The following is a 26,951-nucleotide window of genomic DNA, read 5'->3' on the forward strand; positions in this document are numbered from 1 at the left end:
CTCTGTTTTAATTGTGGGGGCACTTTAACTAAGACACCCACCCCTGGTGTGTGTAGCCTTCCTAAGGCATCAAAGCATTGTAATTATCTACTTTCCTAACTCAAGCCTCTGTTTTAATTGTCGGGGTGCTTTAACTAAGACACCCACCCCTGGTGTGTACAGTCTTCCTAAGGCATCAAACCATTACATCATTAAAAATTACCATATTTCAATTCCTGAGACACCAACATACCAACACTGCCCATAGTCAACCCCAGGATTTTCTTGACAATACCTTGTCAAACAGAGCCCTAAAAGACAAATTCATTCAACAACTGGTCACGGATTATTCAAGGTAAAGTAATAGTCAAATGTAGACCTCTATATTTGACTGTTGTAACATCAAACCCTTGACTGCACAAGTAATCATAGCATTTTCTCTTTCAAACACATGTGCATGTAAATATGTATTCCTGATAATTGGTCCTAATTACAAAGAGAAATTTCTCATTGACTTCCCTGCTCTATCACAGAGGAGATTAAATAATATTCTAAAAGCCTTTTTGTTTCAATTTTATAAACAATGCTATGCCAAAGATTTGCTAAAAAAAAAAGATTCTGAAAATTAATCTTACTTACCAAGAGAGAAACAGTTATCAGATAGATGCCAATCTTGAACTACATCAGAGTACTTCAGAGAAGTTTTGTAAGATTCAGATTTAATATATTATAGATGAATAAGGAAGCTCAATCTTACTGTGTACTAAACTCAAGTTGGAAACTATTTTCCTGAAAAATTTATTGTTACACTTTTCAGGAGTGGGGAATTTCCAGCCTGTAGGCAGCATAAGTCCTGGGAAATCATTTGGACTGGTTCTATCATGGCAATTTTAAGGCAGGATTTGAAATTTTTAAAAAATCTATAACAGGTTAATTTTTAAGTTGATAATTTTGTATGACCTATGAATGATATTATGAATATCTAAATGGCCCTTGGCAAGAAAAAGGTTCTCACCCCTGCACACTTAGAAATGGTTAGTAGCAATGTTTGGCTGTTGATCCTGCAATATGACCAATTTTAGGTACCTGAGCAGTATTTGTAATAGGTAGGCAAATTCCAAGATCATTCACAGTGAGCTGGAGGAAAAGAGTCCCAAAGGCCTGGGCAGACGTTTGCTGGATACCAGGTAGCATATCTACTACTTCCTTTGTAGCCATATGAATATCCTTATGTAAAGCCATTCGTTGTTCATTCCAGTTGTCATAGGCAGCCTTATAATTCAGCCAAAATAGCACAGCTTTTGATAATTAAAGCAAAGCAGAAAGAAAATTAAAATCAACAATACCAGATGGGTTACTATACCAAGTAGCTACAAAACTTTCTTAATAAAAATTACTCCCAGAAAACTGCAGCACTAGAATTAGAAAGAATCTACGAGGACAACATCAATGTTTTTATTGACAAATGAAAAAATAAAGCAGAAAGCAGGCTACTGCATAATGGCAGAAATGAGAAGAAAACCAGCTGCATTCACCCATTCAACAGATTATTTGTGAAATGCCTTTTCTATGCTTGGTACTGGGGTGGACCAACAAATGAAGATACACGGTCCCTGATCTTATCTCTAGAGTTCACAGCTACTACTTTATATAATTCTTGAAGGACAGGTACATAATGCTAGGAACACACATTAAGAAGATCTGATTAAAAACGGTAGGTAGTGGGGCTGGTGCTGGGTCAGCACTAGTTCTGGTCCCAGCTGCTCTACTTCCAAACCAGCTGCCTGCTAATGTGAAAAGCAGCGGAAGATGTCCCAAGTGCTTGGGCCCCTGCACCCACTTAGAGACCCAGAAGAAGCTCCTGACTCCTGGCTTCAGACCAGCCCAGCTCCAGCTGTTGTGGCCATCTGGTGAGTGAACCAATGGATGGAAGATCTTTTTTTCTCTCTCTCTGTCTCTCCCTCTCTCTGTAACTCTGTCTTTTGAATAAATAAATAAATCTTTTTTTTTTTTTTAAAGGTAGGTAGGCCAGGGCCAGTGTTGTGGTACAACCAGTTAAGCTGCTGCCTGAAGCAAGGGTATCCCATATGGGGGCTGGTTTGAATCCTGGCTATTCCACCTCTGGTCCATGTCCCTGCTAATACACCTGGAAAACCAATGGATGATGGCCCAAATGCTTGGGCCACTGCACTCATGTCGGAGACCTAAAAAAAGCTCCTGGCTCCTGACTTCCAGGTGTTGTGGCCATTTGGGAAATGAGCCAGCAGATAGAAGACCCTGCTCTCTCCCTCTCTCTCTCTAACCCTCCTTTCAAATAAATAAAATATATATTTTTAAAAAAAAAAAGAATTTAGATTTTACCAAGGAAGAAACCTTAAGGAAAACCTTCATTTCACAATAGCATATAGGAGGAGACTGAACAGGAGATAAAGATGAGAACTCAGAGGGGTTGGTGATATAGCACAGTGGGTTAGTCCACTGCTAGTGATGATATGAGTACTGTTCTGCTTTTCCATCTCACTTCCCAAAAATGTGCCTAGGAAGGTAGTAGAGAATGTCTCAAATACTTGGTTTCCTGCTATGGATATGGGAGATCAGGATGGCATTCCCAATCCCTGGCTTTGGCCTGGCCCAGACCTATTTATTGTGGCCATTTGTAGAGTGAACCAGATGATGGAAGATAATATCTCTCTCTTGTGCTCTTTAAAATAAATAAATCTTTAAATATTTAAAAGGAAAAAAAGATCAAGGGAATTACAAAGAAAAGTAAGTATTGTGCTATGAACACCAACAGCAGAAAATACTTTAAGGAGGGGCTGCTGTTCTGGTGCAGCTGGTTAAGCCACAGCTGCAACGCATCCCATATGAGTTCTGGTTTAAATCCCAGCTATTCAACTTCCAATCCTGCTCCCGAGTGCTTGGGCCCCTGGCACCCATGTGGGAGATCATTTTTTTTTTTTAAGTTTTCTTTTCTTTTTCCTTTCCAAGATTTTATTTATTTATTTGAAAGGCAGAGTTACAGAGAGACAGAGACAGAGAGAGTAAGAGTGTATGTGTGTGTGTGTGTGTGTGTGAGAGAGAGAGAGGGAGAGGGAGAGGGAGAGGGAGAGGGAGAGGGAGAGGGAGGTCTTCCATCCACTGGTTCAATCCCCAAATGGCTGCAAAGGCCAGAGCTAGGCCATTTTGAAGCTAGAAGCCTGGGGATTCTACTAAGTCTCCTATGTGGGTGCCAGGGCCCAAGTATTTGGGCCATCATCTGCTAATTTCTCAGGCACATTAGAAGGGAGCTGAGCTGGTCCTGTAGTATTGAAGGCCACAGCACCAGCACCATGGGAAATCTTGGAGTTCCAGAGTCCTTGTTTCAGATGCTGTGCCACTTGGGGAGTGAACCAGAGAATCTCTCTCTTTCTCTGTAATTCTGCCTTTCAAATAAATAAATAAATCTTTTTTATTAAGGAGCTGCTAAAAGGTCAATAAAATAAAAACTGTGCACATTATTTAAAAGAATAAAATGTTGGGGCCGGCACCACAGGTTAACCTTCCACCTGCGGCGCCAGCATCCCATATTGGTGCCGGTTCTAGTCCTGGTTGTTCCTCTTCCAGTCCAGCTCTCTGCTGTGGCCTGGAATAGCAGTAGAAGATGGCCCAAGTGCTTGGGCCCCTGCACCCACATGGGAGACTGGGAAGAAGCACCTGGCTCCTGGCTTCGGATCAGTGCAGCTCTGGCCATTGCGGCCATTTGGGGACTGAACCAATGGAAGAAAGACCTTTCTCTCTGTCTCTCTCTCTCTCACTGTCTGTAACTCCACCTGTTAAATAAGTAAATAAAATCTTTTTTTAAAAAAAAGAATAAAATGTTACCTGTAGCAGTGCAAAAGGGCAATTTTCTAGCAGTTGTTACCAACATCCTATGCCCACCATGAACTGAAATCTTGAATAGCTTTAAAAATGGCTCATTATCTCTAAAATACAATTCAGACATATTTGTCCAATCTGCATGATTAAACTCTATCTGCCTGCTAAGCCTTCTTTTCTGTTTTCTTTTATGAAACCTGCTGCTATGTTTTCTGAGGCTTCTGTGTTCATATACTCGTACACTGATTGATAGTCTTTCCCATTTGAAAAAAAAAAAGGTACGACATGTCAAGGACTGTTGAAGGTCCTAGGATACAAAGGTAGATAAGAGGAGCTTTCATGTCCTTGTCTCCCAGGTAAACTCCTAACTCAAAGCTGAATCTGAAGAGAGAATTTCTTCTCTAAGAAGCATAAACGAAGTTAGAGAGTCACTTAAATCTTAGAACATACCTCTCTAACTCCACTTTGTAGTCTATATTTGGTTTCTTTTCCATTGGACTAAGAGTTTTGTGAGGGCAGGGATCCATGTTTTTATTCAGCTTTTATACTACACAAGAAGTATTTATAGAATAAATACAGTGTTAAAAGATAAATGGGTGCAACTGTTATCCAAAAAAATGGTATCACAATTACATTTCTGAATTAGACACTCTCGTGTATTAAAATGTGGAAAAGCAAAATGACTTTTAAATGTATAATAACTTCCAAACTGAAGGGAATAAAAATGACCACGTTTCAGATTTAGACAACATTTAGCTGGCAAATATTTACACTGATATGCCATAGATGATTTTAAACTAGCACTAGCAAAACATTTCTAATTTTTAGGATTGACTTTTTCTTACCTCTATCAAAAGCCACAGGCTGTGCATAAACAATTGGTCTATTCAAGGTAATGAGCACAGCTTCCCTATCTGAAGAACCACTGATTTCTTCTCGGAGGGCATTTCTTAATCCAATTCTGGTTTTAAAATATGCAACTTGATGAAAATCAGAACCAGCTTCCTCATAAACCTAAAATACAATGTTAAGCTTAATAAAATCAAGTAATAGAAAAATTCTAATTTACCCAAAAGGCAGTTAATATAGAGAGGGGAATGACAGAATTTCCATCTGCTGGTTCACCACCCAACTGTCTACAACAGCCAGGCTGGGCCAAGCTGAAGCCAAAAGAGAGGAGCTTTATCCAAGTCTCCCACATGTGTGCAGGGGCCCAAGTATTTGAACCGTTCTCCACTACTTTCCTAGCCCATTAGCAGCAACCTGGTTGGTAACACAGCAGTTGGGACAAGAACCAGCACCCATATGGGTTGTTATCATTGCAGGCAGTAGGCCAAACCTGCTGCACCACAATACTGGCCCAGAAAATGTTTTAATTAAAAAAATAAACACCACTATGACATTGTTCATCAAAAGAAGTACATTTTCTCTATTTCAATTGTTATGAAAGACCTTGTGCTCTGTACCAGACACATCTGAAGTATGCTATATGAACAGCCATATAAAAGGTAAATACACATAGTTAAGCTCATATAAAATCTAGGATGGAGACTGGCATTGCACAACTGTGATGTAGCCTGTAGCCTCTTGCAATGGCAATATCCCATACCAGATATGGATTTGAGTCCTGGCTGCTCCTCTTCTGATCCAATTCCCTGCTAATGAGCCTCGGTAGGTAGTGAAAAATGGTTCCAAGTGCTTGAGCCACTACCAAGCACATGTGAGACCAGGATAGAGTTCCAGGCTCCTGATTTCAGCCCAGACCAACCCTGGCCATAGTGGCCATTTGTGGAATGAACCAGCAGACAGAAGATCTTTTTCTGACTCTCCCTTTTTCTCTGTCACTCTGCCTTTCAAATAAATAAATAAATCTTAAATTAAGAAAAATTAAGATGACATTCACAATCTGAATGCCAATGTCCTCTTCTCAAAATGTGTTCCTTTGAAAAAATTACTTTGCTTTCTAAAGATAAGAAATTTTTGTTCATTTTTTCCCTACCTAATCTTTAAAGTAGTGATTCAATTTTGAAACTGTGATTGGCATTCTTTTAACTGATTCTTTAAATCAAAGTGGGGAGGGGGGCTGGCACTGTGGTGTAGCCAATAAAGCTGCCACCTGCAGTGCCAGCATCCCATGTGGGCACTGGTTCAAATCCCAACTGCTCCACTTCAAATCCAGCTCTCTGCTAAGTCCTTGGGCCACTGCACCCACATGGGAGACCCAGAAGAAGCTTCCAGCTCTTGGCTTCAGATTGGCCCAGCCCCAGCTGTTGCGGCCATTTGGGGATTGAACCAGCGGATGGAAAACTTATTTCTCTCTCTCACTCTCTGCCTCTGCCTCTCTGTAACTCTGCCTTTCAAATAAATAAAGAAATAAATCTTAAATCAAAAAGAGGGAAAATTAAAATCAACACAATAATTTTTGCAAAACAGAAACAACAACAATCTCCAATGAGCTATCAGTAACTTTTTATAAATCAGAGAAACTTATTGACTACTGTCTATTTAGCTTTATATATTTAACATTATTATATGCAAAAGTTAACCAATATTCTATAGGGAAGATATAAACTTAACGGTTTAAGAAGTTTAGTACAAAGGTAATGAAATAATGTTTAAGAAAATTTTAAAAATTTACAATCAAATTTTTATATAGATACTGGATTAAGTTTCCTGTGATTGCATTTACTCTAAACTGTTACAATATGCTGTGATAATACTCAATGAAATGAAAATTGTAAAGGCCTTCTTAGATGACTTTAAAATTAAAATTTACAATAAGAAATTTTAGGAACTTAAGTGCTTTTTCAAATACAGCAATATACAAATTAAAGTACTTCAAACTCACTGTCAAATTTGAAAGCTACAGTTCTATTATCAAAATATTCTATACTCACCTGATGTTTGACAATTTGTCCTAATGCCAGATTTAAATCCACTTGGCATTTACCGAATAGTTTCAGGTAGCTACTACTTCCAGGTGAAGCTTTTGTCTGAAGTCGGTTGGAAAGTTCCAATTCAATCAATCCAGTTTCAAATCTCACAGCTCTCATTGATGGAGTTGTAGCTGTTACTTGAATGCCCTAGCAAATTATAGGTTAGGAGGAAGAAAAAGAATCTTAAATCAACAATGTACACATATTTAAATGAAATCTTTCAACACATGATAAACAAGAGTTTTTTGTTTATATAAGGTGAACCAATTTCATGTATTTCATATATACAGATAACATGTATAGGATATGTCTAATGAGTTATACAGCTGCCAACATTCTAAATGTTCATGCTTAGTAAGACTTTTTTTTATTAAAAGATAAAGTTTATTTTGGTACAAAAATTTAAGTCCATGCATATGTAGGGCCCCCAAAAATTGCATGGAAAATGAATTTAAGGCCACCATATAACACACTTAACACCAGAGTTAAGGGAAAAATTTATTGTCGGGTTGAGGAAAACCTGACAAACCAGATAGAGAGGGCGAAAGAGCAAGAGAGAGAGGTCAAGAGAGAGAGCACATGTGTGGGGAAACAGGTCCTGTTATACTCTTGCAGGGGGTAGGGAAGTGGGAGCAAGGAATCCCATTAGGGTGGGGCAGGCGTAGAGCTGATGCTTGTGGTTGGGCCATTTGGTCACCCAACATCTAGTAAGACATTTTTAACAATGAAATTTCATTTAAGTATTCTGTATTTACAGTGCCCCTGGGTTATATTAATTATAATTAAATGACTATTTAGTAAGGATGACTTAATTTTAAGAATACTAAAATCTTAACTATTAGAAACATTAAGATTCCTATAAAAGTATTATATAAAACATTTACTGCAAAGTAAATTATAAGAGCAACAACTGGAAAAAACAAAATACTCACTACAATGGAGTGGTTAGATAAATTATTACAACAGTGAAACAAATAATATAGTATTTCAAAACCATCAAGTTGATCTAAGTATTCTGGAATGACAACCATACATTAATTAATTAGAAAAATACCTTTAAAATACTATTATCATTTATAAGTTACCTTAAACTGCAAGTTCAGGGAATAGAGGAGAATTTTAGGCTTATCTCCATCTGCTGTTCCATCATGCTCATTCCAGAGAGGAATAGGCTGCTCTCCACCTAAAAGTGGTTAAACAATTGGGGATTGGGGTAATTTCTTTAAAAGGAAAAAAGTAACTGTTTTGTTTAACAAAGAAATTCCCATAAAACAGATATTTTTTCAATGACTATTAACCCAGTCTTTCTCAAAGATCACTGGCCAAGTTACAGTTCACTAAAGCAGATGTATATAAGATGGAATAATTCTGCATCTACAGAAATTTGCAAGCATATTTTATAAAGAAAATTAAAACATTATATGTGGCCATTGGACCAAACATATTACAAATATCAGAAAATATGATCAATGGAAAAAAGTAATCTGGGCTAATTTTTTCAACCAACAATGTGAACTTTGTTGTTTGTATTTAAAAGTGCTGTACACAAAAAAGAAAGAAAAAATAAAGGTAGAGAAATAAAAATAAGGTAATGCACACTACTAATAAAGAGTAGGGCATCAAACATTTGATCTGTAAATTTCAAAACAGTGAAGGGACTAACAGTTCTTTCAGAAAATTCCTATTAACTATGCTTTTCCTTTTTCTAGGTAATACAGATTCAGAATTAATGTTTTAATATTTTAATATCTAGCTTCTATTTTCAATTTCTTTAGTTTGGAAACTTTTCTGCATGCTTATCTTTCAAATATTCTACCTTAAAATGATCAGTTTTGATGTATAAATGTTCAGTTTAGCATCATCCCGGAAGTCTGTATATAGGAAGAACCAAACAGATAAAAAAGAGGTTTTGCTTGTTTTGAGACAGAAATTAACCTTTTATGGGCTTTTGAAATTTGATCAGGGCTCAAATTATTAAATTATGAATTAGCATCATAATAATGTATTTTACTTTTCTACTAGAGCAGAAAATGAAAATATAGGGAGGTTCACCCAAGGTAAGACAGAGAAAAGGTAGACAAGGACACACAGCTTGACCCGAAAAAAGAAAAAGATATATATACACAAGATGAATAAACACACAGTAAAGAGAAAGGATAACATGGATGAAGAGATAGGGATCAAAGTAATCAAGATTTGTGGGTCAGTAATACCTTAACATACATGATTCTATATTTTGGAAGAACAAGTAGACTACCTAGGTCTCTGTATGCTCAGTGGCTCTCTATATGCTTGCACCTGTCCCTGCCGTGGTTATCTTTTCTGTTTTTCTCTTCAAATAATAATTAATTCTTATTTCCACTGTGTATCTCAAGTCCACAACCATCTCTTACCCATGCATCATCACTGATGGCCCTACCTCTGGTTGTGTGTGTGTGTGTTTACAATCCTCTCCAGGTACCAACTAACTATTCCCTCCCATTCTTTTTGCCTCTAGTTTCCATTTCCATGTACTACCTAAAAAGTTTCTGTTGTCTTAAATTATACTTTCTATTTCTCTGATGCCCTGATTTTATTCAAATGTGGCTTTTTCTGTTGCCACATCTTTTAGAAGTCTAACATTCGGTCTGCGCCACGGCTCACTAGGCTAATCCTCAACCTGCAGCACTGGCACCCCGGGTTCTAGTCCCGGTTGGGGCGCTGGATTCTGTCCTGGTTGCTCTTCCAGTCCAGCTCTCTGCTGTGGCCCGGGAGTGCAGTGGAGGATGGCCCAGGTCCTTGGGCCCTGCACCCCATGGGAGACCAGGAGGAAGCACCTGGCTCCTGGCTTTGGATCGGTGCAATGCGCTGGCTGCAATGTGCTGGCCGTAGCAGCCACTTGGAGGGTAAACCAACGGAAAAAGGAAGACCTTTCTCTCTGTCTCTCTAACTCTGCCTGTCCAAAAAAAAAAAAAAAAAAAAAAAAGAATAAGTCTAACATTCCTTTGACTCAGTGGATAGTATTTAGCTTATATTTTTTTAAAAGGATTTATTTATTTACTTGAAAGAGTTACACAGAGAGAGAGAGAGACAGAAAGAGGTCTTCCATCTGCTGGTTTAACCCCTAGTTAGCCGCAACAGCTGGAGCTGTGCCAATCCTAAGCCAGGAGGCAGGAGCTTCTTCTGGGTCTCTTACGCGGGTGCAAGGGTCAAAGAAGTTGGGCCATCTTCTACTGCTTTATCAGGCCATAGCAGAGAGCTGGATTGGAACTGGAACAGCCAGGACTCGAACTGGCACCCATATGGGATGCTGGCACTGCAGGTGGTGGCTTTATCCCCTACACCACAGCATTGGCCCCTTAGCTTACTTTTTAATACTATTTTGGAAGGCATTAAGCCACCTCATTTTTTACATCATTTAACTTATAAATCATAGCCCTCTTACATCACTGTTATCTCAACTCAATTTTCTAAAATGACTGTCCCCCAAGTCACATTCTGGTCTTCTTCATTTCCTACCTTCTCAACTAAGCACACATCTTATGTCAACCCTAATACCTAAGGACAGCAAGTCAATAAGCCACCTATTCTTCCAAGTCATATCACATATTACTAAACCCTCTGACTCATTCTTACTAGAATTTAATCCTTCCTTGCCATTCAATGTCTTCCAAAAAGACACCTCTCTCTTACATTTTTAAAAATTTAGATAGCTGTGCCCCCAATCAGACTGAGTTGCTAGGGGAAGGGATCATATATCTTCAGATCCCAACAAGGAGTATCTAAGCAAATCCTCAGTGTCAGTTCTGAACACAATTAGGCATCTATGCTACTTGACAATCCAGCTCTTCAACTTTGGTCATTTCTCTCACACAATCCTCAAAGCAGCTACTATAATTTTTCATAATTGTCCTCACATTTCCAGAATTTTAACTTCATTCTCAGCCAATAAACATCCCTTTCTGTCCCTTTTTTTCCCCAAAATCTATCCCTCACTTTTGAAATGTGCTCAACCATCAAAAAGAAGTTACTCAAGAATCAGCTCAATTCTTTCCTTTTCCATAAAGTTCTCAATAATTTTACCTATAAAATGTTCTTTGTAGTTATAATGCTTAACTTTCTCATTCATTCACACTTAAGTTTTGAATTACTACATGTAAAGTATCTCACCTTCCCATCAAAAGTTCTGTAAGCCTGCCTGACAATTGTTATATACATGTGACTTTGTAACTTCCTCATTAACTAGCCTAGGGTCCTGCTTTTAAAGTTCTGTATAGAGGCCAACACTGTGGTGTAGCGGGTAAAGCCACCAACTGCAATGCTGGTTTCCTATATGGGCACCGGTTTAAGTCCCAGCTGCTCCACTTCCAATCCAGCTCTTTGCTACAGCCTGCGAAAGCAGAAGACGGCCCAAATCCTTGGGCCCTTGATCCCTTGTAGGAAACCCTGAAGAAGCTCCTGGGTCCTGGCTTCAGATCAACCCAGCTCCAGCCACTGAGGTCACTTAGGGAGTTAACCAGAGGATGGATGACCTCTCTCTCTCTCCCTCTCTTTGTCTCTCTCTGCCTCTGCCTAAATAAATAAATCTTTTTTTTTTTTAAAGGCTCTGTATAAACAACTACTGAATAGTTTTAGAATCTCTGCTAACTGACAGTAATATAGAAGTTAAGCAAGGTCCTTCCCTTTCATTAAAAACACCTTGTCTGAAGGGAAACTTACAGTGATAATCTAACACTATGAGCTCTACAATGCTAGGTGTTTTTTTTTTTCCTTTTTAACCATGAGAAAGATAAGTTGAGTCAATATGAGCATATTTTAAATTTTATATAATCAGTAATGAAATGGTCTTGAAAATGTTCAGAATTCATACAAATTTACAAACTTGAAATATTCTTAGCAACTTTATCATATAAAATGTTCTAATATGATTTTAACCAAGTATATAGACAACATCAAAATTTGTGTATGTTTCCCAAGTAGAAGCACTTTCAGCGGCAGAGAGGGATTCTGCAACATATTTATTTCTTCCTCAAGGGTTCTTTAGCCAATAATTTTCAGAAAGAATGCATGAATACCACTGATCCAATTTTTATGATTTAACTTGTGGAGCTGGGCTTCCTTGATATGATCATTAATAACTTTCCTGACCTCAGATGCAATTAGAAGCAGCCCAGCAGAAAACTGTTAATTGCACAACTGCTAACTGAATTAATTTGCTAACTGAAAGAATGCTGTCCTTCAGGACTGAGTCAAATACTGATCTTTATACTGTGTCTGCATCCTTTCTCATTCTCCATTCCTGCCAAACTAAGATTCATTTTTAGGGTTTTTGATACAAATTCCTCTGAGGAGCCTTTTCTGATTTCTGGAACTAGCACCTTGTATGACAGAGTCACAGCATCTTGCTCTTATTATTCATAAAACTCATCAAAATTGTAACTGAATACTTTAGTTTGTTAAATGAATGAATGAATGAATCCATGAGCACAGAGAAAGTCCTCTTAATGACAATTTATAAACTGTGGCTTAGATATTCTTTTAACGTGATTACATTCACACTGGAAATACTCAACATCAAGAATTGTTATACAGAGTCAATGTGGTTTTTATTTTAATTCCTCTTAATACATTATCTCATGATATAAAAGTCAATTAAATATTTTGATCAATATTACAATATTATCTAAATTTTGTTCCCAAATGAGTAAGATTAGTTTGACTGACTTTGAGCTTCATTTATTTATCTTTTTGAGATGGAGTGGTAAAGAAGCCTTGGGAAGTTTATGAATCTTAAGTGCATAAATTACACATGACTAAAATAATAAGCAAAGACTTTGCAGGTGAGTAGGCCAGAAAAATAATACATAGTTTCTCATGAGTTACCTGACAATCATATATAAATGCAATGATCAATACTCAGTATATGTTGCCAATGAGAATGAAAACCTACACCCCCACCATAATGTTCCAGATCATCTTACCAGAAACTTTTTGTATCACTTCATTAACTTCCTTCATGAATACCTTCTGTACAAATACCAAGTGATTTAGAAGATCAGTTGTGAGATTATGTTCAAAGGAGCCAACCTGTCAAAAAAGTCAAAGTATTATATTAACACTACTGACTATATTGTAGTTCTAAAACTTTTTGCATATCTCTGAGGGAAAAGAGAGAATTATGTACTATTTGAAACCAATATATTGAAGAAGAATGCATGATAGTCAGAGTCCCTAAATACTTCATAAGCCTAATACCCTTAAGGGCTACACTCTGTTTCCCACACCCCAGTTTTTCTTTGAAATAAAAGAAGTCAAAAAGGTGTGAAAAATACTTTGAAAACAAATGAAAATTATACTTTATATAATCTGCTAACTTTGAAATTAAAATTTTGCCTAGAGTTAAATTTATTTTAATGATAATTTTTATGGTCTTAGAAAATAGACAAATATTACTCTACGGGAAAAGTAAATTTGGTTTATTCAAACATTTATTGATCTTATACTCTATGTATGATATTAGGTGAAAAGAATATAGATGTTTTAAAAAAAAATCTGGATCTTAGCCTTACATTTGAGCGAAATGACAAATGGTAGATACCCTATTGAGCTTTAATATTATATGTGCCCTTTGATTAGTACAAAGTATTATAAGAAAGCAGCTCTTAAATGAAGTTGAATACACAGGAAAGATACATTTAAACACATTTATGACTAAGGCAAATGCCTTATCACTCACCACTCTGGTAGGTTTCATTTCTTGCTCAAAAATTAAAAGAGCAAAATGGGTTTGGCAGTCTTAAGAGGGAAGTCACAGGAAGTCTAAGTCGCTTTAAGCATTTTTCTTCTATCTAGTGTAGTATAACAAGGGTGGAAATGATTTTCAGGTATGTTTATTTCAGGTAATAGTAAAATAGGCAGTTCTAAGAGGGATGCAATTTTAGATTCTTTTAAATGTTCGAAATCAAATGCATTTTGACTAAATTTGAGATTGTGTTCTGCTTCATTTAGAAGCCATACCTTTCTAACATCTAATATCGAATATTAGCAAGGAATTATAAAATTCACTGTATTAGATTTATTTTCTTTCAAATGAAGCAATAATAATAGTATTGCTAAGTTAAAGTTTAGGCACTTATGACTGAGAATAGAAAGCACTGGGGCCAGCACTGTGGCGCAGCAGGTTAAAGCCCTGGCCTGCTGTACTGGCATCCCATATGGGTGCCGGTTCAAGTCCCAACTGCTCCACTTCTGATCCAACTCTCTGCTATGGCATGGGAAAGCAGTAGAGGATGGCCCAAGTGCTTGGGCCCCTGTACCCGCATGGGAGAACTGGAAGAAGCTCCTGGCTCCTGGCTTCGGGTCAGCTCAGCTTGGGCTACTGTGGACAACTGGAGAGTAAACTAGCAGATGGAAGACCTTTCTCTCTATCTCTCCCTCTGTGACTCTGCCTCTCAAATAAAATAAATTAAAAATCTTTAAAAAAAAGAAGTGGGGGCAGCACAATGCGCCTGGAGGGAGACCACCAAGGTATGGCTCCTGTCTCTGCCTTGATACTTGGGAGACTTAAGAAAAGCTGTTTACTCTTTCAGCTTCAATTTTCTACTACATCAACTTATGATAGTTACAGATAATCTGCATACCACGAATCAAATGAAGAGTTATATATCCAAATGATTAAAATTTTGACAGATGTTCAGGTATCAAATGAAAAAATACTGATGCAACCATGCATGATGGCTTTCAACTTACCTTAGTAAAGAAATCAGTGTATGAATCTACTTTATCTTTCTATATGACATTTAGATTAGCATACATAATCATGTATATCTGTATGAAACATGTAACCTTACTAGGGCTCAGTTTCCTCACTCAAAAAACTGAGAAAAAATATGTCTACTGCACAAGGTTGATTAAAGGGCTGCAAAAGGTAATGCATATAAAGCATATGATGAATATTAGCTACTAATTGTTTTTTATAATCAAATGAGCCATGAAATATTGCAGAGATGGATGTTAAATCAAATGTCAATTCAAAGATGGTGAACATTTATTTATATACATATGTATATGTGTGTGTGCGTGTGTGTGTGTGTGTGTGTGTGTGTAGATATGGAAGTATATATTTAAAGTAAGCTTAAATAGGGACAGGAGTTTAGCCTAGTGGTAAAGACACTTGTGTCTCACGTCTGTGTGCCTGGGTTCACTACTCAACTCTGATGCCAGCTTCCTGCTCATGCAGACCCTCGGTGGCAGCAGTGATGACTCAAGTAATACCACCTACATGCGAAACCTGGATGCAGTCTGCAGATTCCAGCTTTAGTCCAAACCATTCCCATTATGAGCATTAGCAGAATGAACTAGTAGATGGTTCTCTTTAGCTCCCAAATAAATAAACAAAACTTCAAAAAATTAAAAGTCTACATTAAAAAACTTTAATAGTTTAAAAATATTAAATATTTTAAGATAAATATTAAATATTTTAAAAATAAATATTAAAAATTTTAAAAATAAAAAGTGGCATGTATAAATAAAACAATCAAGACAGACATACACACCCAATTCAGTACAGAATTATTCTGTTGGACTAACTGATTTAATGTCTTACTTTAAAAGTTTCAACTTCTGAATACTACATATTTTATTATACTTAGATCTTGAAGACTTAAAAAGAGTAAGAAAAGTTAAAAGTAAACATACTTCTGCCACACAACGCAGATAATTTCCTTGTAAATAGTACCCTTGTTTAGAAGGCAGTTCATCGATACTCCACACTTGATCTGAGTAACTATCATGTTCTTCCATTATGTATTTCCCAGACATAGTAACAGGAGGAAGGTTAAGACTGGCAGAAGGAGGAATAGTTGACATATCTGTGGCAGAAACTTTTGAAGTAAAACGCAATCTGTGATTTGGTAGCTCAAATGTAAACCTTGTCTGTGCACCTGTAAGAAATAAGAAAAGTAACTGAGTAGATCATCACTCACTCATTCATTCCTTACTCTTTACAAACACTACCTAATGAAAATGTATGGATACCCCCAAATCTATCTTGAAATAAATGAAAATATATTTTAAAATTGGTGATAAAATATTTTAAATAAACATATGGTGACTAAATGTCAGTCAGTAAGGATTATTATATCAGTAAATAATTATTATGACTGTAAATATTTATTAAACTCAGTAGTTTTTCAGCATTGTGTTAAGTGCTACAGAATTACCTATAAATGCTCTTTATTTCATAGAAGGCAGAATAGAGAAAAAAAAAAAAACAAACCCTGCCCTTACTATAAAAGGGTTAAACAGGAGAAATATATCAAATTAAAAACAGAAAATCTCTAATCCAGACAGTGCTTTTTTTTTTTTTATAGAGAACAGCAGCAGTTAACAATTTCTCTCCTGATCCTGATTTATTGCAGAAAGAAGTGGAAAAAAATTTTCAAATCAATTAAATTATAGTCACTGAAACATTCATGAAGTGTCAAGTTATATATCTTTGATCTTAACAATAACTACTAATGTAACTGTATACATTATGAATTTTAGTTTACTGTTGACCTTAAATCAACTTTCTGGCAAATAGCTGTTCAATCAAATATAAATATATAACAAATACTATTAGCCCATATTTCTCCAACTGTTTTTTAGAGCAAGAAGGATAACAAAAGGGTCACAAAAACATTCAGAAGCATCTATTTTGAAGAAATCAAATTACCTCAGATTTGCACTAACTGTACCGAATGTGAAAATCAAATTATTTAGACTATGAGTCCCTAAAGAGGTATATAAACAGGTTCATCTACTGTAAGCTTAAATTAGACAAATGACTTCAACAATTGAATAATTTTAAAAATTTATTTATTTATTTGAAAAGCAGAGCAACAGAGACAGAGATCTTCTATCTGCAGGTTTACTCTCCAAGTGCCTTCAACAGCCAGGGCTCAGCTAGACAGAGCTAAGAGTCCAGATTTTCAAATGTGTCTTTCATGTGAACGGCAGGGACACAAGTGTCTGAGCCATCACTTGCTGCTTCCCAGGGAACATGTTAGCTAGAAGCTGGGTGGGAAGCAGAGCAGGGGCAAAGAGGTGCACTGGTATTTTTTATTTGACTACAGAATATTATTATTGAAATATAAAGGTTGCAACCAAAATTACTTAGTTTTTATATGATTATCTATAAAGCCAAATTTATTGTTTCATCAAAATATTACTAGTTTATCAAACAAATCATCAATTTTAAGAGAATCAATTCAAAATTCAACCTTACCTGTCATTCCATGACTTCTCATTCTTCCCATCTTGTATTCGGCTTTTAGGGATGGTAAAAGTGCTGCTCCAATGGCTATACCATCTAACATGGCACTGAATTTAAGAACAATAGGCTTCTTTTCTAAACCTTCTGGTAGCTGAGGAAATTCATTTGTTTCAATAGGAGTTTGATTAACGCTTGTAGGGGTTTTTTCAGAAGGCAGTGGGGTTGCAATATCTTCTTTTGCAGGCTGTGGGCTACAAACCCCCCCAAAATTTTAGAATAAGTAACTACCATTTTATTATATAAAGTTTAGAGATTTCTCAGTAAAAAACAGCAATAATATTGTATGAATATTTTCTTCCAAATATCAGATCAATATTGAAGACTTTCTAAAAAAAAAAGCTACTGAACAATGATGATTTAGAAAGTAAACAAGAAGAATTACTAACAATATAAACTCCTGGAATGTTACACTGCCAAGACAATTCATATCATTAACGTGAAACTGGGAATGAAATCCAGATTTGCCTGATTTTACAAGATTTATGACAACTATTATGAAGTCTACTGTTGATTTTAGTACTGTTGATTGTAATGCTACTGCAACTATCACTATCACTATTACTTCCATTATAAATAAAAACACCAACACCAACAAAAAAAATAATTTTGTGTCCGGTACTGTGTGTTTTATCTCATTTATCTCACAAAATTCTTTATCTACATTTTGCAAATGAGAAATATAACTATAAAGTAATGAACCTAAGACTTGGAAACAATCATTCTGACTTCAGAGCCTGATTTTTAAACTACCATGCCCTACTGACTACACAGTATAATAAGGAAAAATTCCCTTTTTTGAAACAAAGATTGATGAATACATTCTAGATTTCATTTATAGGAGAATAGTACTTAAAATTTTACTTCTTCTTCAACTTCAGTCACGATATTATATCATAATTGAAGATCAAGAAAGAATTGGAAAATCATGCTTTCATATACCAACAAAAGACACATTAATGTACTCCCATTTTATAGGATGGGAGAAAAAGAAATAGTGAGACCATGTTTTTACAGTTCACATATTATTAACATATTCTAAATAATTAATAATTTTAATGTTATTTTTACAGCTTTTGGAAGCCAGGAGTAAAGCTCAGCAATGCAGTTGCATGAAGAAAGGCTATATATAATATATAAATACGGAAGAAAGTCTACAGACACAGGGAATAAATGAAACTGTGCTTCTTAAAATATATATGTGGCATGGTCAAATCATGCATGGGCAAAAATGACTACACCAACTATTAAACCATATAGTTATAAATTTTAATGAATTAGAAGTAAAGAAGGATTAACTAAAACTCATCAATTTGCTTTTTATTGGTATTTCTTTTGATTGCCTCAAATCTCTAGAATTCTTTCAGCTTTATTTTTGGAATATGTAATACCAACAATTTCATTTCTGACATGGTATTTTAATGATATCCAGTATGATTCTCCAATGTTGGTGTCTGTCTACTCTCCACCTGCCCCAATGTCCATAATGGTTAGCACTAAGAAGTAACCCTTCATCTTCCTCCAAACTTTTCATGATGCAGGATATCCTTGTATAGTATACAGAATCACAAAATATCAACAAACATAAAACTTACGCTGTTGAAGGTTGCCTGATGAGGTCTGAGATCTGTTTAGATAGTTGGTGAGAACTTCGAACCATCATGCTATGTAAGGTAGCAGGGTGCTGAGGAATGTTGATGCTGATAGCTCCTACTTTGAACACAGCAGCATTGTTTGTCTTCAGCCCTCTCTGAGCACTGTAGAGGGCCTGGGACTTGGCAATACTACACTTCACTACCGTTCTATCAATAGAGAAAGAGGACAATTAAAATACAGCCAAAGAAAGAGAATTCTGAAAAAAAATTAAAAATGAAAACTGTAAATTATTCAATGAGTTAGAATGACAAGATTTTTCATGTCTTTAAATCATATATTGAACAAGTATTTTCTAAAAATATTAAAATATTTTATACTTTACTGAATAGCATTCTATTTAATAGGAAGAATTTATAGAAGGAAATTAAGTGTATGCTCACATGTAAAAGAATGGACACGGAAACATTTTATACATACATACACACACAACATTCCATTTTGTTTCCCAAGTAGAACTCTGCTTTTCTTCTCCAACTTATTTTAAGGATCTATACAATCACTAAGAGAGACATGCAATGAATATGAAGAGAAAAAATGCTCACTCTACTTTAAAATTTCAATTAATGGTTTAAAGAAACCACTCTAATAATTATTCATTATGTTAAGATAAATTAAAAGAAGGCTCTCCTACCTACAAAGTCCCATTGCCTGGACTCAGTAAATAAGGGCAAAGATCCTTGCTTGATTAGGTACTGTGGTCCTTGTAAGTGAGACTCACCATGGATCTAGGGGAATTTCTTGAGGGAGACTACCATTGTTAGTGAACATTTTAATCCATCTTCTTGGTTACTTGCCATGAATTTTTTAAGTATATCAGGCATATGTAGCATTTTATAAACTTTTTACAGCCATCATTTTAGAGAGATTTTGACTACTTCTTTCTTGTGTAAAGGTGTTACAATATACTATATGTTATATTGCCTAGACCTGCTGACAACTTGCTTCAAGAATTATTAAGATTATGAGTAGATAATCAATATTGGCAACTGGTAAACTATTATTTCCTTAGTCCAGGTCTTCTTAACATCTTTCCACCAAGTGCGGTTTGACAAAAGTATCCTCTACAGTTTCAGGTTCAGGTTGACTAGTGTAGGACCATCACCTTTTCCATCATTTAAGGACTACAGTGTGAATGGGGCCCTCTGGAACTGGGGAACATAGAACCCTAGAAATCTTTAATATCAAAATCTCCACTGGAAATACCACAAAAGATTTACAATAAAACAGCAATTAGCCCCATTAGCTTTTCTTTCTGACTTTTGACATATAATTGAGAATCCAGTGTTGCATATGTGTTTATATAAACAAAGGTAATATTTAGGAAGACTTCTGTGGTTATATGGTAAACAGAAATTTACGTGTGTGTGTGCATGTGTGTGTGTCTATGTACGTATAAACACACACACAATTTATCCATTTATTCAGTATATTCAAACTGTCTGGAAAATGTCCAAAGAAATGACCATTGCTTAGTAATATATTAATCTGTCATGGTGACAGACTTAAATGAATAATTTTTAAATACAGTATCTCAGTATAACTTACAACCACAGTATCAGCTATACAATGGGTTACATCAAGTCATTCAAAATATAAAAGTGCATACAGTGAAAGCTATAGATAAAATCTGTCAGTAGAGCAGTATTCTCTTCCATTTTCAAAAAATTGTAAGGCTGAAATATACAGGTATTTTTGTTAATTATTTTTGCAATTAGTGAAAATTCTTTTGCAAAGTGAAAGCTTCTAGCTTCTACTATCATATAAACATGAATTAAATATTTGTGATAGTAAAAATTCTAATAGTATGTTGAAAAAAGCACAAGCAACACACAACTAGAGGTTAGAACCTGTCAACAACAAAATAATTACCAAAAACTAGCTCTTATGTGTTTTCCTTAGTAAGCTTCAATCTTTAAAAGCCTACATATTAAAGCTACAAAATAATAACTAACTACATATATTTATAGCCATGAGGAATAGTTTAAATATCAATCTTTAAAACATGCCAGTATTATGTTTATCATAAAGCCATTGAAAAGAATAGTAGGACATACAGAAACTCTTGTTTGGCTGTACTTGTAGGAGATGTAGGAAAATCCTCCAGTCTACAGATGAAGATTCAAGAGAAAGCAGGAAACAAAAAAGGAAGGAAATCAGCATTCATGCATAAATTAGTTACAATAGGACAGATCAACTGGAAAGCTTTTGTAATTTCCCACTCCTAAAATTTTTCTTCAAACTTCAAACATTTTTACCCTTTCAAACTATTTTTTAAAATTCTATTTCCTTTTAAATGCAATTGGAAATAAAATGCCAAAGAATATTCATGCCCGAAAACGTTACCACTAGAGTTTGAAATGACTAATGAGTAACTTATTTTTTAAGTAAAACAGATAAGGGATATTTACTTGGAAGGAGAAAAGAATCATCAAATTTAACATTTAAAAAAAATATGTTCTATAAATATTACGCTTGTACGAGATCCAAGAGCACAGAATAAATAAAACACTTGGGACATCTGAAGAAATTTTATTTGCTTTCTGAATGGGGTGAAGCACTGATGGTACTTCAAACAGAGTGAACAAAGGCATCACAGAATCCCATACTTAGTCTGGACTGGTGAACTTTCATCAGAAGCATTATGATAAAGCAGAAATAATACAGGTTCAGGTTTAGGCAAATATTTTCATCTTTCTGAATCTCAAATTTCTATAAAGTGGAATAAAACCACCTCAGTTCCTGGGATTGCAGTGAAGATTAAATAATCTGTGTGAGGATCTTTACCAATAGTTAGCACTATGTACTTGGCAAATTATTATAAAATAATAGCCCCTCATCTATATATAATTGACAGAGAAAGATCTTATCTCTCACAACTACTGGGATTTTCTGGAGTTAAAAATATTGCTAAGGAAATATGATTTGAACCCTAGGCAACTACTGGAAAGTCACCATCTTTTGTTCTAGAATTACTATAAACTATTCCAACAAGAATATAAAATGAGATGATCTCCCAGAAGGTTGTAGAATGGATGCTGTGGCTACTGATTTATCTAAAACTTACTGCAGAAAGCTATAGATCATTTATAAACATTAAGAAAATTTTCCCTAACATAAACTTTTAAAATATAATCAGACCTATAATTGACCATACTTCTCAGTTAATTTATGACTAATAATTTAAACAGAACCAAATCTAATATTTGGTTGGTATCTTGAATGATGGATATGTTACAGGACAATTGCAGTACAACATTAAGTAGTAATAATATTAACAAACAGAAAAATCTCCAAATCTGACCCTCACTTATCAAAACATTTTGCTGTTACAATATGAAACTGCTCAACAGAAAGGAAACTAGCAGTGACAGTACATACAACCAAGGGTATGAATATGCAAAAAGTGAAAGAGTTAGCCATATCAATAATTCATTACTGATCTGAATATATGTTAAAAGTAATCATTATCAGAGCAATTCTGAGCAAATCTAAGAACACAGCTTATAAGGAAAAGGCTAAAAGAAAGGTATAAAAATAAAAGGCTTACCTATACTTTTACAAAGATTTCAGAGGTTTTATTGTTAAATACATTAAGTAGAAAAATGACAAGAGAAGTTTTAAAACTCAGTGTGAATATGAATAATTATTTAATATAAACTTAAGTCTATATTGCTTGCCTAATACTTTTTATGAACTATCTGAATTACATGAGCATTTGCCTCTTACATGTTGAGCTGAAATTGTACTGTGATCATTTTTCTTATTAGACAACGTTAATGTACTGAGAGTTGCATTTTGGGGGAGGTAGGAGGCAGGGGTAAGTATCAAAACCAAGGAGAAAAATTATTTTTCTCAGAACATTTTACTGTTTGGTATTACTAATAACATTCAGAATCTCAGTATCTGGAAACTCCATGTGTATAAACTTCATTGCTTAGCAATTATAGGTTCATCCAAAGACCTTTAAATTTCTATAAAACAGTAACAAATATAATAAAAATCAATACACTTACTGTATATTTGGTGTAATTCCTTCAAGCAACACAATGTTAACTCCACCAATATGAGCAGTGGCACATGTCTCAGTCATCTTTTGATGTAAAACATCTTAAATGGAAAAAATAATTATTTGAATTCTGGAAATAAAATAACGGTACTTCATATTAAAATTGTTTTTTCTTCATAAAATATTCAACGACAAAAATAATTCTAGAGCCTGGCACTATGGTGCCGCAAGTTAACCTTTTGCTTGCTATGAGAGCACTCTCTTAATAAAAGCTGGTTGAAGTCCCAGCCGTTCTGCTTCTGAACCATCTCCCTGCTAATATGTCTGAGAAGGCAGAAGAAGACAGCCCAGGTACCTGGGCTCCTGACACCCTTACGGGAGATAAGGATGAGTTCTTGGCTTCTGATTTCAGGCTGGCACAGCCCCTAGGTTGTTGCAACCAGCTGGGAAGTAAACCAGGTAAGGGACGATGATATCTCTGTTTCTCTCATTTTCTCTGCTTTTCAAATAAATAATAAATCTTTAGAAAATAATTTTAAATTCATAGTAAAACTTGTTCAATTATTTCAGAACTTTTTGAAAAATAATTTTAATTAATTAATTTGAAAGAGCAACAGAGAGTGATTGTCCATCTGCTGGCTCACTACCAAATAGCCACAACGAATAGGCCAGGCTGAAGTTGTGAGCCAAGAATTCTATCCTGGCCTCTCACCAAAGTGGCAAGGATCCAACTACTTGGACCATTACCCCCTGCTCTCCCAGGTGCATTAGCCATGACTTGAACCAGCATGCAAATATAGGATGCTGGTATTGCAAACAGCAGCTTAACCTGCTGTGCCACAAGGCCAGCTACCTCAGAATTACTTTTTAAAAACTTTCCTTATATTTTTTTATTTCTATGCATTCAAGTAGACACATATTACATGTCAAAATTGGAATGCAAATTATATATTTTAATAGTCCATTAATGCATTAAATAGTCTACTGGTACTAAATAGCCTGATGCATTTTAAATCTCAGAGAGAAAATTTAGGGGCAAGAACTTAGAAAATCCAAAAATACATAGGCAAAACAGAATATAAACTAGCATTCTGGGTCCCCATAATAATTTTAATTTTAATAGAATATAAATATTTTTATTACTTTTACAAAATCAAACTACACATACCATCTTGTCCATATTTTTACTTAGCAGTTTTTGTATTAATAATTTCTGCAAAATAATTTTTAATAAGTAAATTCCAAAGACACATATGACTGAAATCAACGAAAGCCAGACATTTGGCTGTATATTTGTACAACCATCTTTTCATATAATTCAGATTTTTTAAAAGAATCAATTACTGATTTGAAAGGCAGAATTAAAAAGGAGAGACACACAGAGAACAAGATCTTCCATCCACTAGTCCACTTCCTAAATGGCTGCCAACAGCTGGCACTGGGCCAGGTTAAAAACAGGAGCCTGGAACTCTATCTTGATCTCCTCCATGGGTCAAAGGGGCCAAGCACTTGGGCCATGTTCCACTGCTTTCCTGGACACGCTAGCAGGGAGCTAGATTGGAAGCAGAGCATCTGGGACTCGAACCAGTGTTCAAACCAGTGCTCATATGGAATGCCACTGCAGGCAATGACTCAACCTATTATGCCACAACACTGATTCCTCTGATTTTGACTCCAACCTAAGCTTCCAGATCTGCAATCACTGAATCAAAGAATAAGCGTGTTTTATTGATAAAAACTATTAAAGCAACCATTGGAATGGTTAAAGCCATTTATATTCATTTAGAAGTGAATCAAGAAGCCGGTGCTGTGGCATAGCATGTAAAGTCACTGCCTGCAATGCTAGCATCCCATATGGGCACTGGTTTGAGTCCCAGCTGCTCCACTATGAATCCAGCTCTCTGCTAAGGCCTGGGAAAGCAGCAGAGGATGTTCTTGGCCCTCTGCACTCATGTGGAAGACCTGGAAAAAGCTCCTGGCTCCTGGCTTCAGATCCACGCAGCTCCTGCCATTGCAACCACCTGGGAAGTGAACCAGCAGATGCAAGACCTCTCTCTCTCTGCCTCTGCCTCTCTGTAACTCTGCCTTTCAAATAAATATTTTTTTTAAAAAAAGAAGTGAACAAAATATCCATTTCTGTATTTCTCACCAAACACAGACAATATTAATTTCTGCTAAACCAACAGAAAAAAAAAACTAGTAATTTTGTAATTCATGAAGGTGAACAATTTGTTTTCAACTCAGTCATTTGAATGAGTTTTTTAAAGATTTAATTATTTATTTATTTGAAAGGCAGACCAACAAAGAAAGAGGAGAAAGGAGAGAGAGGGAGAAAAAAAAAAAAGAGAGAGAGAGACAGAGCTTGAAAGGGAGAGGGATATCTTTTCTCCACTGGTTTACTCCCCAAATGGCCACATCACAGCAACAGCCAACACTGATCCAGGTCAAAGCCAGGAGCCAGAAACTCTAACCAGTCTCCTACATGAGTGACAGGGGCCTAAGTATGTGAAGCATAACGCTTTGCCTTCCCAGGCACATTAGCAGGAAGCTGGATCAGAAGTCAAGACTGTAATGGGCACTGCTATCTGGGATACCTGCTTCACAAGTGGTAGCCTAACTCACTGCACCACAATGCCAGCCCTCTGAATTTTTGTGTATTGTTTATGTCCTTTATCTATTTTTCCATGTTTGTACTGTTCTTAAAAACACAGAATTCATTTGATTTCTACAGAGAATTCGATTTAATGTTACATAAGTTTTCATTTAAAATTACTTTTTGAGTAAATTATAAATGCTAAGCGTATAAAACAAAACACGTATGATTGGTCTATAATGAAAAGAGGTTCACAACAACTTTTGATTAAACCTTACATATTTAGCAATCACGGAGTTAACAAAACAACACATGATGATTCATAATTTCCTTCCATGGAATATAACCTGACAAGTTTTTACCAGGAAGAAGAGACACTGATCATTATAGAGTCATTGGTACAAAGAAATTCCTGTAACAGCAGTTCCATGCTGTTTATCAAGTGATTCTAAGCATTTTTTAAAGTATTTTTTTAGAAATTGGGAGCATTTTACAATCAAAGGCATTTGACCATCTATAGCAACATTATTTTTTCCTTTGGTATACATATAACAATGGTACATCTTCAAATTTATTATTTCTTGGGGCCGGTACTATGGCATAGTGGGTAAAGCTACCGCCTGCGGTGCCGGCATCCCATATGGGTGCCAGTTCAAGTCCCAGCTGCTCCACTTCCAATCCAGCTCTCTGCTATGGCCTGGGAGAGCAGTAGAAGATGGCCCAAGCCCTTGGGCCCCTGCACCTGTGTGGGAGACCCAGAGGAAGCTCCTGGCTCTGGCTTGGCATAGCTCTAGCTGTTGTGGCCAACTGGGGAGTGAACCAGTGGATGGAAGACCTCTCTCTCTCTTTCTCTCTCTCTGCCTCTCCTTCTCTCTGTGTAACTTTGACTTTAAAATAAATAAATAAATCTTTAAAAAATTAATTCTTTGTTACAGGAGTAACAAAGGGAAGGAAATATTCTACAAATTTCATTTTTTTTGAAATTTTCATCCAATAAAGACATCTTACTAGCTGATGGTAATAGATAAAGAGTAAGTGGCACTGGGCATTAGGTATATTAGCTCAATATCCATCAAATCTGCCTCAATTCATTCATATTCAACATATTTAAAGCTCTTGGTACCCTACCCCAGAATTGGGAAATCTTATTTTCTGAAGAAAAATTGGCAAGTAAAAATTTTGGAGACACAGCACTGGTTCTCTTCAGAAAAGTGACACTATAGTATCAGGAAATAGCCACACCTTTCATTTTTTCCTTAAGGGTGAAACTGCCATGGATCCTCTTCAGCTCTGATTCCATCGTTAGCCCACCAATGTCTGCCTCTAGGTGTGTGCGATTCACCATGCCAATTCCAAACACTATCAGAGTAACGTACTGAGGTTCAGAAGTTACCAAGCTACGCTTCCTCTGTGTCTTAGTCAAACTGACGTTGTCTTGTTCATTCTCAAACACAACTTTACACGTTGGCTCCGTAGGGCTCCGAACTCCTTTATAAGTAAATGGGAAATATAAAGTTTTAGAAATGAGCATTGCAAACTGGAATGACATTCTAACTTCCTTTCCTTCACATGACCCATGAGCCGAATTTCTCCCCTTCCTCACCAAAACGCTTTAGTAATTTTAAAATTTTCTCA

General features: G+C 35.8%; 1 protein-coding gene across 18 annotated transcripts in view; it reads right to left on the reverse strand.

The window, feature by feature from the left end:
- BLTP1 (bridge-like lipid transfer protein family member 1) overlaps nt 1-26,951 on the reverse strand; it is a 243,901-nt gene that overhangs the window by 59,909 nt on the left and 157,041 nt on the right. For 15 of the 18 annotated variants that reach the window (XM_008267929.4, XM_002717235.5, XM_070047637.1 and 12 more), the window contains 11 exons: nt 26,559-26,804; nt 22,731-22,824; nt 20,772-20,822; nt 18,657-18,863; nt 17,017-17,255; nt 15,447-15,691; nt 12,731-12,836; nt 7,856-7,953; nt 6,732-6,917; nt 4,680-4,848; nt 1,066-1,277 (listed from right to left, as the gene is read on the reverse strand). In XM_008267929.4, coding sequence (XP_008266151.3) covers nt 1,066-1,277; nt 4,680-4,848; nt 6,732-6,917; nt 7,856-7,953; nt 12,731-12,836; nt 15,447-15,691; nt 17,017-17,255; nt 18,657-18,863; nt 20,772-20,822; nt 22,731-22,824; nt 26,559-26,804 — 1,853 coding nt within the window. The remainder of the gene's footprint in view (nt 1-1,065; nt 1,278-4,679; nt 4,849-6,731; nt 6,918-7,855; nt 7,954-12,730; nt 12,837-15,446; nt 15,692-17,016; nt 17,256-18,656; nt 18,864-20,771; nt 20,823-22,730; nt 22,825-26,558; nt 26,805-26,951) is intronic. The other 3 variants (XM_070047638.1, XM_070047636.1, XM_008267930.4) reach the window with 1 other exon arrangement.

This window comes from Oryctolagus cuniculus, chromosome 8, assembly GCF_964237555.1.
Source record: "Oryctolagus cuniculus chromosome 8, mOryCun1.1, whole genome shotgun sequence".
NCBI classification, from domain to species: Eukaryota; Metazoa; Chordata; class Mammalia; order Lagomorpha; family Leporidae; genus Oryctolagus; species Oryctolagus cuniculus.